Raw genomic sequence first — 17941 nt, 5'->3', positions numbered from 1 at the left:
GGGGAGAGCTGTCTAAAATATTCACACGGGCTGGTGAAGGAAGCGATGTGTGTGTGTGTTCCACTCTGACAGTCGCCGTTCCAGTTCCTGGTTTTTCAGGCGACTGCCGGCAACTTGACAGTCGCCGGCAGTCCGCTGAAAAATCGCCTAAGTGGGACAGGCCCATTACTCAGGCAGCATCTCTGGAGAGAAGGAATGGTTGACGTTTTGAGTCGAGGCCTTTCTTCAGACCCGAAACGTCACCCATTCCTTCTCTCCAGACAAGCTGCGTGTCCTGCTGGGTTCCTCCAGCTTTTTGTGTCTATCTTGAGCAGACAGCTGTTGGATCTATTCAACTTTGTTGCTTGGGTGCCTTTAATTCCTTTCCATTCCATCCTCTCCACCAGTGTAATGTATATCCCTGCCCGAGTCCTATTTTCTAGTGGACTTGTTGAGTTACTCCAGCATTTTGTGTCTATCTTCGGTACAATTCAGCATCTATTCCTTCCTACACATGTCTTTGTATCCTGTATGGAGAAAAATTGAGCAGATATCTGTCTTTGTGTTGCAATATAACTTTTGCTAGCCATGCAATGCAAGGCCCACACTGAGAGAGCTTGGATCAAAATTGACCACTCTTCTCACAAGTAACGATTGTAAGGCAAAAAAAAAACTGTTTATTCAACTGCCCTTTATTGTCATTCAAACATTTGAACGCAATTTCGTTCCTGCAGTCATAACAGCAAAAAAAGACCAAAACGCCAAATTCCACATAAACATCCATCACAGTGAATCTCCAAACACCTCCTCACTGTGATGGAAGGCAAAAGTCTTATCTCTTCCCTGTCCTTTGTTCTTCTCCTGGGGTCAGGCAGCCAAACTGCAATGTCGAGGTGATCGATGTTAAAGCCCCTGGCGGGCGATGGTAAGTCCCACAACCATTAAAGCCGTGCCGGGCGTTGTAAGGCCCTGCCCCGGGCCGATTCAAACCTTTGATTCGGGCGGGAGAAGTTGCCATTGCTCCCGACTCCACCGTCCACAGGGCCCGCGGCCGAAGCTCCGAAGTCGGGTTGCAACCGCAGCGTCGCCACAGCTCTGAAGTCAGTCAGATGGTGAGTCCAATGGCTTTACGGCTGGAGCCCTCGGGTCGATCCCGGTTGGAGGCCGCCAGCTCCGCGATGTTAGGCCCAATGATAAACGGAGACACGACAAGGGAAAAGTCGCGTCCCCCGTTCAGGGAAGAGATTAAAAGGTTTCCCCCACCTGCCCCCCCCACATATACACAGCTAAAATAAAACCAAAAACATACTCCCAACAAGAAAGAAAAAAAGACAGACAGACTGCAGGTTGCCGGTGCCACCAGGCGCTGCCACTCCTACTCATACGCTATAATTGCTTGGATGGTGTTGAAAATGTAAATTTTGAGATTAAGCTTTGCAAAAATGCATATTTTAAAAATCTTGTCTGACCTACTTTCACATGCAATCTGCAACGATTGATAGTTTTGCAATGGATTGTCTGTGACGCATTACTGAATTGATATGTTTGGCAGCTGTTAGTTCTTGATATAGTTTGTCTGCAGTTTAGCCTCAAATGTCTGTATAGCATGACCAGTTAAGACCTAGTGGATACTGAATAATGGATTTTAACGTTCATAGACGCCCCTCAATTTGAATGTATAAACTGCTATGCATTTTAATCTTTTAATCTGCCAGAATTGTTTTGGTTGATCCTTAATTTCTTGGTAACTGGTAATTTCTTAGTTGGTCGTAGATGTCCCGGGGGAGCAAATGTGGCTGTGGTATCGGGTCTTATGTCCCGAGGAATTTCTTAGTTGGTTTCTACTCTCCAATTTGTGCACAATGATGGAGTTAAACACAAAAAGCTAAGTTGATCGTAATGTCTGAAGAAGGGTCACGACCCAAAACGACACCCATTCCTGTCCCGCTGAGTTACACCAGCATTTTGTCTACCTTCGTAATGAAATTATACTTTGTTTTCTTCCTAAACATGGGCTGTGACAAAATGCTTAATAGAGAAATAATTGAAATGCAATGAAGATTACTCTAAAAAAACATATCATTAGTCAATTTATGCACAAAAAACTCTCAACTACCTTGGAAACAACATCAATGTGTTAACAAAGATGTAGATTGAGGATAAATATTAACCAGGTCTCTGGGAATAACTCCCTGATCCTCTTAATGTTGCATTTATATTTTGTATTTACATAACAATAGGCATTCTCATTTTAGCATTGTGTGGTGAACATCGAGCCTAATTTGATCACAAAAAGACATAGTGCTGGAGTCAATCAATGGGCCTGGCAAAATATCTGGAGAACATGGGTGATGTTTCGGGTTGGGGCCCTTCAGGCTAAAATCCCAACCTGAAACATCCATCATCTGTCCATGTTTTCCAGAAATACTGCTCGACCACTCCAGCACTTTTTTTCTGTAAACTAGCATCTGCAAGTCATGTGTCTCCTAGTTGAATCATATTCTTGATCCTGGATCAAGGCCACATGAGTAAATCCTTAGATGCTGCTAATTTGCAAAAAAAATAACATTCCTAAGCATTGCAAATGGCAGGGAGGACTAAAACTCATAGTAATCGCACTTGCATTGATTCAGTTTGCAGAGCTGCCAAGTAGTAGGGATTTTCCTTATTTTGTACGAAAATGCGATAAGAATACGGATGTACGGATTTGCTTTGTAAAATACGGATTTTAAAAAAAAATCGGCCAGACTTCCTGTTTCATATTGCTGCTTAAAAAATGTAAGGATATAAAAAGTCGTACTGTAACTAATTATAGCAGATTAAATCTATTAGTATTTTAAATTTCAAGATCTGGATGATTGTTTTTGTAAGCTTTGATCTGCCTGTCCCGCTACAGGTTTATACAGCGCTGTCAGTTTAGCGCGTGGGAATTTAAACGAATAGCGCTACCAGCTGGAGCTCTATTGCCTTTACACATAGAGCTATGGCCACAGCGCTATGGGTTACAGACTGTTCGGGGAGGGAGAACGAGAGAGAGTGAGAGGAAGGGAACGAATAAGAGGGAGGGAGAACAAAAGGAAAGGGAGGGAGGGAAAGAGGAAGGAGGAGAGAGCAAGGGAGGGAGGCTTCTAAAATGGCTTCTACATCTGATCAGGGCTTGAAATTAGCGGTTGCCAATGGCAACCCACGGGGCAACCTAAAAGCCATGCCATTTTGCCCGGCTTGCCAAGCACCCAGGACACCCCTCGTTTAATTCTGAGCGGATCTCTCTCGCTCTCTCTCTCTCTGTCTCTGTCTCTCTCTCTCTCTCTCTCTCTCTGTCTCTCTCTCTCTCTCTCTCTCTCTGTCTGTCTCTCTCTGTCTGTCTCTCTCTCTCTGTCTCTCTCTCTCTGTCTCTGTTTCTCTCGCTGTCACTCTCTCTCTGTCACTCTCTCTCTGTCACTCTCTCTCACTCTCTCTGTCACTCTCTCTCTGTCTTGTCTCTCTGTCTCTCTCTGTCTCTCTGTCTCTGTCACTCTCTCTGTCTCTGTCACTCTCCGTCTCCGCCCGCTGTCCATGTGTCGAGTCTCTGCCCGCTGCCCTTGTCCCGGGTCTCCGCCTGCTCCTCGTCCGCCGGCACGGTCGGCCGCCTAACACATGCGCACAACCACGGCCAGCACCAAAGATCCTATAGCGAGGATCTTTGGCCAGCACATCATCGGCCGTGGTTGTGCGCATGTGCCGCCCTGCACATGCGCACTGCCACTGCAACTGGTTGCCGTCGGCCACTTTCTCCCTCCCTTTGCATGGTGGGAGATCTGGCTGCCATTGCTGTCCACTCGCCGCGGCCACTGAAAACCAACGCAGACTCACTAGCTGGAGCTGGAGTAACTCCCTGGAGTAACTCTTGCTGCTTGGTTTTCTGGTCCTCCCAAAATATTCGAAATAGAATTTAAACACCACCACCAAACTTTGAAAAATAACAGCCTATTGCATTTTATCTTTTTATTTATTGTGTGTATATATGTGTGTGTATATATATATATAGTCTATGGTATATAGACACAGTGAACTTTTATCTCCATTTCTGTATTATGTTTATATATTCTGTTGTGCTGCTGAAAGCAAGAATTTCATTGTCCTCTCTGGGACACATAACAATAAAACTCTCTTGACTTGGACTTAAACAAAAAAGGGTTCTTGGGGGAAAAAAGAGCTACCTTAAGTTTAATTGCTTGTGGTTGGGTAACTATAGTAGTGTGAAGACTATTCCATGCTTTAATTGTGTGGCGGAACTCCATGGAGCAGCCAGCATCTCTGGATAGAAGAAATCGGGTGACGTTTCGGGTAGAGACTATTCTTTAGATTTCCGCTGGTTTTAGTGTTTTAGTTCAATTTAAAGATACAGCGTGGAAACAGGCCCTTCGGCCCACCGAATCCAATCTGATCACCCGTACACTAGTTCTATCCCACACATTAACGATGTAAGTCAAGAGTCAAGATTGTTTTATTCTCTCATGTCCCAATGAAATCCTTGCATGCAGCAGCACAACAGAATATGTAGACATAGTACTCTGTAAAAAATGTATCGATTTTTTCTTTTTTCTTTTTTTCCTCCCCATGGCGATCTTTACTCGCGGGCATTTTTTAACATATTGGAAAAAACGCCATGACCTAGCTGAGGCCTCGAGAACGCGGAGACCACTCACGAGCATGAAGGAGAGTTACGAAGACCTCCTACGACCATGATGTCGACCATGCTGCGAGTACGAGTTGGGCAAACTCGCCAGAACTCGCGGATTAGGTCGCCCAAGTGGGACAGGCCCTTTAGTTTTTACTGCAATTGGATGTGATGTGTTTTTTGCTGACTATACTTGGAGCATTTGTTCCTGATTTTGAAGCTTACGGTTCTGATCCTTGAGCATTTGTGATTTAAACATTGTTTCTCACTTAATCTGCCGAATTCCTGCAAGGAATTGATTTTTGAGCATTGTTTTGTATTGGGAATATGAATGAGAATGACACCACGGCATTTTATCGCCACCATTCCACTGCTGCTGGGTGGCCAAGGGCCAGTTAAAATTAACAGTTAAATTTCACAGCTGACACTGAATCCACTGGATTGGGGCACTTGTTATTTAAAAAAATAAAACATTGCTTTATATATAACTCTTCAAAACGTTTTAATAGTTGGTCGAAGTGGTGTTCATTGGTTTTGTTCTAAAATTTGCCCTTCAGTATGTTCTAATGCTTGCAAACGAATCTTTGTTTTCTACAGAACAACCAATTGCAGAGCAATATTTCGTTGTTCAATGAACAAGGGAATTGTCAACTGCAGTTAATTATGGGAAAGGATAAAAATGTGTATGTGGTACCTCCAAAACAAAAGATGGGTTTATATGTGGTAAAATAAACCTGCTTTTATTTTGCCACAAATTTGGTGGTATAATCTTATGGTATTTAAAAAAATCACAATTTTTTTAATTTATGAGTTTTCTATCTGCTATCTATGGCACTTTGGGAAATACTTTGCAGTTCCAAACATTTTTTTTAATGGACAAACCAAATGCAAGACATTAAGTCCATACAATGGTAACCATCTTGGATGAATGCATGCTGTCAGTACTAGAACTCCCACATAAATCACATGAAATGACAATGGAGCAATTAAATCGGCTGTTTCCACCTTGGATGCAGAATTTTGGGAATTGTGCATGAATCAACCAGCTGCTTTTAGCATTCCCTAGGTCTGAGATCTTTATCTGCTTAAAGATTTTTATGTGCCACATTATTTTACATTGTTACAATTATATTTTACAGGATTGCTTTTGAAGCTCATGGCAGAGTCATAACATAGATTATAGTCCATAAAAAAACAAATGTTGGAGAGACTTGGCAAGCCAGAGAGCATATATGGAGAGAACTAGAGTTTATTTTAATGACATTCAATTTCCAATGTAACAAAGAGCCACATCTGTAGCTTTACCTTTTTTGATTACATTATACCAGCGGTCGGCAACCTACGGCCCATGGGCCGGATCTGGCCCGTAACCGAAATCATCTGCCCCGCAGGCTTTTTTTCTGAAGGCTTCCGAAATCTAGAATCCTAGAACAAGTGCAGACAGTGAGCATGGCAAAACTACAATTAGCTGTGGTGGAAAGTGACTCTCAAGACCCTCCCTCCCTTCCACTTAACAGCTATTCACAGTGCAGTTTACAGTCGAGATATAGGGTAGTGAATGAAGCGCTAGGAAGGGCATGAAAAGACGATAGATCGAGTCCAGAAATATTATGAGGCGACCCCAATGGCTACAAAACGCAGGAAGATGGATGCTGAGTGCCGAGTCTTCCAAGACACTTGGTCAGAAAAGTACTTCTTAATACAGCACTTTGGCACGCCCACATGCCTTACCTGCCACGCAAGTGTTAATGTGAACAAGGAGTTCAACATTAGACGGCACTATGAAACAAAACACTCGAAATTCAGTGACATTAGTGGGCAAGCTAGGAAGCATGAAGTTCATAACCTTAAATGGGTCCTGGCAAATCAAACTCTGATGTTCAAGAAACAAAATAAAGAATCAGAAAGGAACACGCGTGCTAGCTAAGTTTCCAAGTTGATAGCAGGATGTTTGATGGCAGTTATGGACATTCTGTGTCCCGAGGAAAAGATTTCAAGTGTCAGTCTCTGCAAGAACAGTTGCACGACGAGTAGAAGAATAGCAGATGTTTAAAGGGCTATTGCAAAAAAAATCCAGTTCTTCTCAATAGAGCTCGATGAGAGTACAGATACCAAAGACACCGCTCAGCTTGCAGTGTTTGTACATGGAGTAAATTCAGCTTTCTACACTGAGGAGTTTGTTCAACGTACCTATGAAGGGTACTACCAAAGGGGCAGACATTCTTCAAGCATTGCTAAAGTGTACTACTGACATGGAGCTGGATCTATCTAAGTTAGTATGCGTAGTAACTGATGGAATGTCAGCAATGGTTGGAGAAAAGAAAGGTGTTGTGTCTCTGCTTCAAAACCACATGGAAAGCCTTGGAATTAAGCACAAAAAAAAAATGCACTGCCTAATCCACAAAGAAGCTTTGTGTGCCAAATCTTCAAATTTGAAGGATGTGATGGACGTAGTGGTAAGAGCAGTAAACCTGATATTGTCTCGGGTACTGAACCATCGTCAATTTCAACAACGTTTGTTGGAAGTAGAGGCCTAGTATGGAGAACTGCTCTACTACTGTGACGTTTGTGGCTCGGTTGAGGTACAATGTTAGAAAGAGTATATGCTCTGCGGGAAGAAATAGCAGAATTTCTCAAAGGTAAAAATGAATGCCTCAGAATTTCACAATCCTAAATGGCTTTCGAGTCTAGCATTCTCAAATAATGAATGGAAAATATACAAAAATCCCTCAATACGGTAACCATACCTGTGCCGATGGATGACATCAAAAGTGCATTGGTCCACTAAAGAATTTCTATACTTGTAACATAATGAAGCACGTTCTGCCTTTCATAGGATATAGAAACATAAAAAATAGGTGCAGGAGTAGGCCATTTGGCCCTTTGAACCAGCACTGCCATTCAATATAATCATGGCTGATCATCCAAAATCAGTACCCCGTTCTGGCTTTTTTTCCCCCATATCCATTGATTCCCTTAGCCCCATGAGCTAAATCTAACACTCTCTTGAAAACATCCAGTGAATTGGCCTCCACTGCCTTGTGTGGCAGAGAATTCCACAGATTCACAACTCTGGTTGAAAGTTTTTCCTCATCTCAGTCCTAAATGGCCTACCCTTTATTCTTAAATTGTGACTTCTGGTTCTGGACTCCCCCAACATCGGGAACTTTTTTCCTGCATCTAATCCAGGAATAAGAATTTTATGTTTCTATAAGATCCCCACTCATCGTTCTAAATTCCAGCAAATACTAGCCCAGTTGACCCATTCTTTCATCATGTGTCAGTCCCGCCATCCAGGGAATGAACCTGGTGAACCTACACTGCACTCCCTCAATAGCAATAATGTCCTTCCTCAAATTAGGTGACCAAAATTGCAATACTCCAGGTGCGGTCTCACGAGGGCCCTGTACAGCTGCAGGAGGACCTCCTTGCTCCTATACTCAAATTTGCATTTGTATTTAATAACATGGGACCTCACTCGTATGGTGTTGCTCATAAGTTGGGCATTTGTAACCTGGGCCTGCAGTGAGAAAATACCATTTGCCTTTTTGCTGTGGTATTTCAACTTTTTCCCCCTAGGAGTCATCTAGTGGGAAAGAAAAATTGGACATTGTTATTTAAGGACGAGGTGTGAAAAACCAGTGGAAATATTAAATGCTTAACCTCTCACCTGTATAATCGCCTAAAATTTTTTGTAACATGGATTTGGGCATCCTTGCAAATCTGAACTTATGGAAAGGTATTTGAAGGAGAGGACAAGGGAATTTAATGTAGACAAAAGTGTTGAAGAGACTCAGCGGGTGAAAGGCAGCATCTATGGAGCGAAGGAAATAGGCAACGTTTCGGACCGAAAACCTTCTTCAGACTGATGTGAGGGGGGCGGGGGGGAAGAAGAAAGGAAGAGGTGGAGCCACTGGGCTGAGAAGGGGAGGAGAAAGTAAGGAGTACCTGAATTAGAGAAGTTAATGTTCATACTGCTGGGGTGCAAACTGCCCAAGCGAAGAATGAGGTGCTGCTCCTCCAATTTACGGTGGTCCTCACTCTGGACATGGAGGAGGCAGAGGACAGAAAGGTTGGATTCAGAATGGGAGGGGCAGTTGAAGTGCTGAGCCATCGGGAGATCAGGTTTGTTATTGTGTAACCGAGCGGAGGTGTTCGGCGAAGTAGATGTAGAGCAGCTGACATCTAGAGCAATGGAGGCACTATATGAGGTTGGAGGAGGTGCAGGTGAACCTCTGCCGCACCTGGAAAGACTGCTTGGGTCCTTGAATGGAGTCAACGGGTGAGGTAAAGCGACAAGTGTAGCATTTCTTGCGGTTGCAAGGGAGAGTGCCCGGAGAGGGGATGGTTCGGGTGGGAAGGGACGAATTGACCGGGGAGTTACGGAGGGAGCGATATCTGCGGAAAGCAGATGGGAGAGGAGATGGGAAGATGTGGCAAGTTGTGGGGTCACGTTGGAGGTGGCAAAAAAATGACGGAGGATTATTTGTTGTACGTGACGGCTGGTAGGGTGGAAGGTGAGGGCAAGGGGGACTCTGCCCTTGTTACGAGTGGTGGGGGGGTTGGGGAGTGAGAGTAGAATCACGGGGTATAGAAGAGACCCTGGTGAGAGCCTCATCTATGGTAGAGGAGGGGAACCCCCGTTCCCTGAAGAATGAGGACATCTCCGATGCCCTGGTGTGGAACACCTCATCCGGGGTGCAGATGCAGCGTAGACGGAGGAATTGGGAGATGGGGATGGAGTCCTTCCAGGAAGCAGGGTGTAGTCGAGATAGCCATGGGAGTCAGTGAGTTTATAGTGGATGTCAGTCAGGAGTCTATCCCCTGCGATGGAGATAGTGAGGTCAAGAAATGGTTGGGAAATGTCAGAAATGGTCCAGGTGTATTTGAGTGCCTAATTTAATGTTGTTTATAGGGTCTGCTAGAAGGCATTTGATGGCATTGTTCCTAACTTAAGTTGAACCTTGTGAAGTGCACTAAACTAGGAAACTAGTTTAGTGCACGCAGGTGTGAAAATATTGATGGATCAGACTTGTGTCTGTTTTATAAATGACTTTGATAATGGCTAAGAAAATCATATCCAAAGTTGCTAATTATGCCAAGAGCGACTTTACCAAAACTGATCCAAAAGTAACATGGAGTAAACTGGGAATTGGTGCACATTCTCGTTAAATGTCATGGATAAATACAGAAAATGGCCAAATAAAAGCTAGTGACATAATGTACTAAGGATTTGAAGTATAAGGTAATCTAGAAAGTATCACTAATATTCCAGGCTTCGCACTTTGAAATGTAAATTGTCCTTGGGTGAGTGCATAAAAAAACTTGTAGAATGCTATCTGGATTCTTCTGTTGGCATTGTAATGAGAAATTAATGAGCTATATTCCTTGGAATTTGAGTAATTGTCAATTGGTAGCTTCAAGATATTAGAGGCCGACAGAATGTCTCTCTACTAGCCCACTTCTGGTGATTGGAGCAAAGGGTGTACAGATGTAGATCTGTGGGCCTTTTCAACTGGATTTAGAAATATTATTAGTCTATTGGTAGACATTCTGATTCTTGCAAATCAGCAAATTTTAAATCTAAAACTTTTCTGTTGACTTGAAACTGGTTGGAGATTACGGCAAAGAAACAGATGTATGGTTACACATGATTTCCTGGAATTTCAGAGCAGGCTCTGGGCTGCTTATGTAACTTTTGTGACATTTCCATTTTGAAGTGAAAATAACACTGGTGTAAATGCATTTAGGTGTAATGATTTCTGCCATGTTCTAAAGTTTATTTTTGCATGCTTTGTTCTGTATCTTGATTACACAAAAGTAGTTTGATTGGTATGTGGATAAATACTTCTTAGCGAATGGTGGTGGGTTGTAGAATATCATATGCAGTTTGAAAAACCGATCAGCTGGAAACTAGAGCATGAAACCTGTAGGTAAATTAGATCAAAGCGTTGCCAGTAGGTAAACAATGAGAAGCAGTCTTTAAACTGTTTTCAGCAAATATGCACTCCATTCTGCAATAAATAATTTCATAGCTAAATGGGGATTGAATCATTCATTTGTTTATGTAGCTGAACGGGAAGCCTTAGTAGTTTTGCAATTGATAATTCTAAATTTTAGTTTAATGTAGACAGCACGGAAACAGGCCCTTCGGACCACAGAGTCCGCATCGACCAGCGATCCCCGCACTTTAAAGCTATCCTACACACACTAGGGACAATTAACGATTTACCAAGCCAATTAACCTACAAACCTGTATGTCTTTGGAGTGTGTGAAGAAACCGAAGATCTTTGAGAAAACCCACGAGTTCATCAGGAGAACGTGCAAACTCCGTCCAGACAACACCCGCAGTCAGGATCGAACCCCGGTCTCCGGAGCTGCAAGACCTGTAAGGCAGCAACTCTACAGCTGCGTCACCGTGCCACACCTATCTTGGACGACAATTTCTAAAACTTCTAAAATTACAGTTACGATAGAGGGAAGAGTGCCTTAGAGGAAATTGGAATAAAGTGGTCAGAAAGGAAATTTCTAAAATTCATTGAATATAAATGAACCCCTAAGCCCTAGAATTGCCCCAGCAGATTGGAACATAGCAAATGTAAGAAAATTAAAAGCTATTTCATTAAAATAATTACTACTTAAAGAGGTGAGGAGAGGATACAACTATAAACCAATTTTCCTGGAACCTGTTGTCAAAAGATTGCAGGAATCCAAAGATGGTAACACATTTGGAAAATCATTGAGTTTTCCCTTCCTGTTGACTAAGCAATAGAAAGCAGTGGTAGGGAGAAGTGGGGAAAATGTGTTTGAGCAGGTTGGTTGATACTGCTTAAATGTAATATTTAGAAATTTGCAAATTAATAATTAGCATACAAGCTTTGCAGAAAATAATGTCCAGAGTTGCAAGGAATGCAGTGGCATTGATAATGGAAGGTGACAACCAGTAGAACGGGTTTATTTCTAAGATCTGAAGCTTGATATTGGAGTAACTGCAGTGAATAGACATTTAACTATTTGCAGTTTGTGTTCGTTGCTTCAATCCATGCATTTATCAGCAACCTTTGATGAAATGGCAGAATGGCACTTTGGGTGGGTGAAGGAGTGTAGCTTGTGAGCAAGAAAATGGCATAGAAATAATTTTATGGTCCTTCCTGCAAATTGCGCAACTGCTGTTTTAATCATCGAGAACGTCATAAATGTTGGCATACATAAAGCTCCTAGTGTGCTGCTTCATCTCAAGCAGGATGAAATCATACAGGTACCAACAGGAAATTGTGACTGTCTGCTCTGTATAAAAAAAGAAAACCAGACCCAAGCTTGAAGACGTCACTTTGACACCTGACCGTAACCAACCATGGTCAGGTAGCCAGACTATATTGGGAAAGGCTGGTTGAGGTTCCATCAGATTGGTGGCAGTGGGCATTATGCCAGTGGTAGGGTTGTGTCAATTTTCTGCTTCCTTTGAATTTATTGCCTGGTTAAGTGTTCTACTGGCCTCGTCCTGACTAGCCAGTGTACAATGCTCCCTGGTCTGTGTATAGCATAAATACCCAAAAGCAATAGGAAAATCTTTTTTGATTTAGAAAGATAACTGCTGAAGATTTTGTTTGAATCTCAATTCTCAATTAGACTCCCATTTGTTTAACTGGGAGTTAAACCCAGTTTAACTGGAAACCAGACCTGTGGAACCCATGTAGCTGAAGTGAATTGCAGTTTTGGTCATGTACATGGAGATGAAAGATTTAGAAGCATATGGGCCAAACTCAGGCAGGTAGGTCTAGTGTATATGGGGCATGTTGGTCGGCATGGGCAAGTTGGGCCAAAGGGCCTGTTTTCACGCTATGTGACTCTTGCTCTATAGATGCATTCTCCTCATTTTCCTGGAATGAAAGGTAGAGCTGAAGGATTGTCTTCAAAAAGTAATATTATTGTGTACAAGATTGAAATGGCGGGGACATTTCCCAGTACAAGAGTTCTGGGGATTTATTTTGGTGTTGTGAATCTTTGGAGTTCACCACTTCTAGAGATCAATGAATACTGAATTAATGAACATGCATTTCAAGCTGAGATGATTCAACACTAACAGTTACAGAATATGGGGAATGGACGGGAAGTGAGTTTAAGGCATGAAAAAGTCGATCATGAATGGTGAAACTGGCTCAGTTTGGCCTTCTATTTGTGTAATGTTCCTAACTGCAAGCTAGACACAGGAAATTGTTAGTTGTGCATATTTCAAGGCTGGTTAAAATTGTAGCCTAATGACGGTTGGCACTTAAACATGACATGCAGGGTGATGCATTTTAGAAAGTTAAATGAGGGTAGGGCATGCACAGTGAATTGTAGGGCCCTAGGCAGTGTTCAACAAATGTAGTCTGGAAGTACAAGTCCATAGATCGTTAAGTTGCACTGCAGGTAGATTGGGTTGTGAAAAAGGCATGTAAGAATTTGTTCTAAAACGAGTAAACAATGCATCAGCTGGGGCATGTTACAACAGTAGGATGCACCTGAATTAATGTGTGCAGTAATGGTCACTATACTATAGAAAGTATGCAATTGTGCTAGAGAGGGTGCAGAGAAGATTTGCCAGGTGTTATTTGGATTGGAGGAATTTGTAAGGAGAAAATTGATACCCTGGGTTTGTTTTTCTCTTGGACAGAGGAGGCTGAGGAGTGATTTGATATAGGTATACAAAACTGAGGGGCATAAATCAGGTGGTCTTTCTCTCATGGCGAACATGTCTAAAGTACAAGCATATTGGTATAAGCAGAGTGGTGGAAGATTTCGAAGGGTTCTGAACGAGAATGGAGACTGGTGTTGGAGTAACTCGGCAGGTCAGGCAGCGTCTCTGGAGAACATAGACGGTATTGTTTTGGGTCTAGATAGGGGGATGGGAAAAAAGCTGGAAGAGGGGCAAAACAAAGCCTGACAGATGGGTTGATACAGGTGAGGAGGGTTTTTGATAGGCAAATGGTTGGACAAAGGCTAGAGATGAAAAGGCTAGCCAGAAAGTGAGACCAGAGGATTGAAGAGTTGAAGATTGTGCAGCTAGAAGAATGGAGGGGTTCAGTGGTGGAATATGAAATGTGCTGCCTGTGGAAATGGTAGACAGGTACACCAAATTTAAGAAGCACCAAGATGGTATGTGTATCATCAAAACATAAATCTACAGATCTAATGTGGATTAGTATGGGCATGTTGGGCTGAAGGGTATGTTTCTGAGCTGCATGACACTCTGAATTGGATTGTTCTGGCAGGTATATGCAGGAACCAATAAACCAATACCAGTCCTGCCATGCATGGTTTTGGTATACTTGCACCTGTACCGTATACTGTCAACATGTGAAGGCTACTTGATGTAGAGGTGTGACAAGAATTATGTTCCAGTGCAATATATTGAGGCAAATGGAGAATCATGGGTTAGAAATTTATATATTCATTTTGGGAATTGTTTGGATACAGTATGGCTGGATAAGATTATTCAGAACTGCACGGTCAATGCTGAATGTCCTCGCGAGGAAATCTACAAGCTGAATCTGCACTACCTGTAGATTATAATCTTTTTAAAGATTATTTGTCAGGACCTGTAACCAGTCCCTCAATCTTTTTCAAAATTGTTCTAAATTTAGCATTGTAAATTTGCCTCTTATAACAAATCACAGGTAGTTTTGTTATAGCATGTTTCCCACACAGTTTATTGCACATAATATGATTGAAATGGTTTCTATTGACACTTGTGCAATGATACTGCATTGATATACAGCTTTTTTTTTGTTATTGCAAGCTGAAAATAATCAACTTAAACTAGTCAAAACTAATTTAAAAAAAAGCTTCTTGGTTGTGTGGGGGGAGACTTTGTTCTAGCAATTCTGAAGTTCTCTAGCCCTTTTTGAAACGATTGTTTTTCAAATGAACAGATTTTTAGGTGCGTGACTATTGTGTTATAGCAGAACTCACCGTGCTGACGCACTGAAATTGATCGTTGAGTATCATCAGGGCATTGGCACATTGAATACGAATGCTTGATTAACTCATTGGCCTCTGAGGTGTTTATTCATGGTGTCACGAATTTGAGATTTCTCCTGACTTGTTTTTGGTGGTGGGGTTGTGTGCACAAGGCATGACTGGACAGGGTTGAATGGTAGAGAAAAATCTAGAAGCTTGATAGTTCGCATGCAGTATTTAAAATTAAGGCAAGTATGAAGAAACAACATTCTTCAAGCTTGCTTCTTCCAACTCAAAGTATAATCAACTTTCAAAAAATGTAGTGCACATTTTCATTAATCTTGTGCATGTTTGGAATATATTGGGTTAATGCTTCAGTGGCTATATGTTTTATCCGGTTCTAATAATGCTCTGATGCTTTTTGTGAAATATTGTAAACTGTGTAAATGTAACCTTTATCCATTTTTATCATTTTAGAGCTGAACAAGAATCCTGTTGATGGTTTTTCAGCAGGGTTGATTGATGACAATGACCTGTACAGATGGGAAGTACTTATCATAGGTCCACCTGACACTTTGTAGTAAGTATTGCACTGATGACCTGTAAAGAGAGGTCATTATGCTATATTTTGTAGGTCCTACTACACCGGGATTTCTAAAATGGATATGTTGGGAATGTTTCACCAGTGTGATGAGAGGAGAAAGCTAATGCTGCTTAAAAGGTTAAAAGTTACATTGGCAATTGACAAATAGAAAAAGCTGGCTTGGAACTTAGCAGTCAGTATTAGGATGGAGAGGAATCATGTTTTCATGTAACCTCTTGCAGCAATCTGACACCATTGTCTCTTAGTAACTCAACTGTTACTTTAACTGTGAGCAACCATTGAAATAATCAAGCAATCGCTTCTATTAACACTTGTGCAATAATACTGTTTAACAATGTAGCATCAAGGTTTTAGTATTTTTAGCTTGCAGTACCAAAATAAACGTTTCTATGGAAAATATCTTTATTTTTGAAAATTCTGTAGCTGTTCTGAATGCTCTCGCCCCGAAACCGTTTTTTAACCCCCCATTGACACAATTGTCATTACAGTGTGATTTTTATTCTATAACAAAAGGTCGCTTAGGAACATAACTATCATGTTATAGCAGAGCCACTTGTAATTAGAATATAATACATCTCTAGACAGAGACAACCTGATTTGATATGTGCATTGGGTTAATGTAATTAACATTGTAGATAAAGGGACACCAGTGTATGTAATGTATTGATTTCCCAAAAGGTTTTGCACAAGAGAAGGCTTGTGGTTTTGATGGTGATATATCAACATGGTTAGAGGTTTGTCTGGCAGAATTAAAGTAATTTTTATGGTGAAATACAGATTAATCTCAGCTTGTCTGTTTACAATGTAATAATCACAGGTCATAATACAGTAAACTGTTCAGACTTGATAGGAAGATGGAAGGGAAACTAGGAAAGAGGATCTTGGTTAAGTAAGATGAGTTGATGTAGGGTGTATGTTGTTGGAAAATATGGTTACTTATTTTAGATTTTTTTTTTTTTAATGGATTGAGTCTCAGTATCGGTATAAAGTGAGCAGGATGTCCTTGCAGAAGAATTGTAAAAATGCTGGACTAGCAAGTAAGGCTAGTGTACCGTCAGACTTTATTGCAAAACGAGCGGAGTGCATATGCAGAGACTATTTTCAATAGCTGCGCATGGCTTTGAAGCAATATTTAATTTTTTATAATGGTCATCTACCAACTTTCATTTGGTAGCCTAGTCTACTTGGTTAATATGCTAATTGTACAAATATCAATGTCTGTATGGTGTTTGGCATGTTGCTTCGCATTCTCTCAATATTGATAGTTTGTGAAATATGTAACTAGAGTATGTTTTAATTAACTGTTTATAATATACCAAACGTTGGATACGCAAAATCCGTTGATTCCCGCATTTTAGATATTTAGTTTTTAAAATATTGCCAAAATGAGCTGTATTTTGCTATGTACGTACCTGTGGCTTTTTACTGTTGAAATGTATTGTGAAATATAGGAGGTAAACAAAAGCGCTGGTAGTCATTTTCAGTTCTCTAGCTTGTACTCTGAGTTAATCCCCACAGTGACATTTAAAAATACTAATTTGTTTGTACTTTGGGTCCTAAAATGGCAGAAGAGTTGATCATGATGGTACAAATTCTGCAACATTTAGTATTCCCATCTTTATGGTCTAAGTTCAAGAGGAACTTTATTTTATAGGCCCTCTTTACAATCTTAAACTACCTTACAACTCATATTTTGAAGTTTAAGCATTTTGTATTGTACAAAATGCTGTGTGGAAGCTCACCTCCCCATGTTATACAATAAACATGGGATAACAATGTGATGTTAGTTGACTGGGACTTGGTAGGACATTCCCTGCTTATTTAGTGTAGTAGGGTTTTCTCCTCGTATCCTTCTGAGGTCAAATCTGTTCTGCATCCTCAGCAGATGTAGCAGCTCCAACAATGCAGCATTCTTCAGTGCTTCACTTTGTCAGCCTGGATTGCACTTCAGAAGTAAAGCCTTTACATGTAATACGTAGATTTAATGCTCCCTTTTCACTGACTGTCTGATTTGTTATCTAAACTACTCTTATTTACATCAAAAAACTTTAACTTGGAGGATAATCAAGGCCATGGAAAATTAAGATGCCCATATTCTCATAGAAACATTGACTGAGCAAGATTTTTTTTTACCCCTTCATAGATCTTTTTTGATTCCCACATCCTTTCCCAGATGGAGAACATTTGAATAATACCTTCACCTCTTTGATTAGCATATAGTGGGATACAGCTCTTTGGTTGACAATGCTGCCCCTAAATCAGTTTCACGAATAACAGTTCTAAAAGGCACAACATTTGAGGTACAAATTTCCGCTTGAGTTGAGTGTAGGGATTGGGGAAGTTGTTGGAGTATTGAGATGTTTCACAAAGATGGTGAGTGAAAGAAACGTGTCTAAATTGCCTACATCAAATCCATAATAGTGACATGGTGTAAGAGAGATATATTTCACTTTGCTCAATATAGACTGCCATCCGCAGAATTATGCAATGTGTTTTTCATATTCCAGAATTGAATTTGATCTCCATAAATCTGTGTCACAGAAACTAATTATTGCACTTTTTCTCCACAGTGAAGGTGGTGTGTTCAAAGCTCATCTCACCTTTCCTAAAGACTATCCCCTCAGGCCGCCAAAGATGAAATTCATCACAGAAATCTGGCATCCAAATGGTGAGAGCAAAGTCAACAGTGGGAAGCACAATCAGGGGAAGCACAATTTTGCAGTTCAGAAAAATCTTTTCTTGTAAAGCTCCAATA

At 41.2% G+C, this 17941-nt stretch overlaps 1 protein-coding gene across 1 annotated transcript in view; it reads left to right on the top strand.

Annotated features, from left to right (window-relative positions):
* ube2g1 (ubiquitin conjugating enzyme E2 G1) overlaps positions 1-17941 on the top strand; it is a 42166-nt gene that overhangs the window by 15594 nt on the left and 8631 nt on the right. Inside the window, exons 2-3 of the mRNA XM_033045939.1 lie at positions 15060-15162; positions 17757-17854. Of these exons, the coding sequence (XP_032901830.1) occupies positions 15060-15162; positions 17757-17854 (201 nt within the window). The remainder of the gene's footprint in view (positions 1-15059; positions 15163-17756; positions 17855-17941) is intronic.

This window comes from Amblyraja radiata, chromosome 28 (genome assembly GCF_010909765.2).
Source record: "Amblyraja radiata isolate CabotCenter1 chromosome 28, sAmbRad1.1.pri, whole genome shotgun sequence".
Lineage (NCBI taxonomy): Eukaryota > Metazoa > Chordata > Chondrichthyes > Rajiformes > Rajidae > Amblyraja > Amblyraja radiata.
The sequence above is the reverse complement of the archived record's forward strand: the minus strand, read 5'-3'. Positions and strand labels throughout refer to the sequence as shown.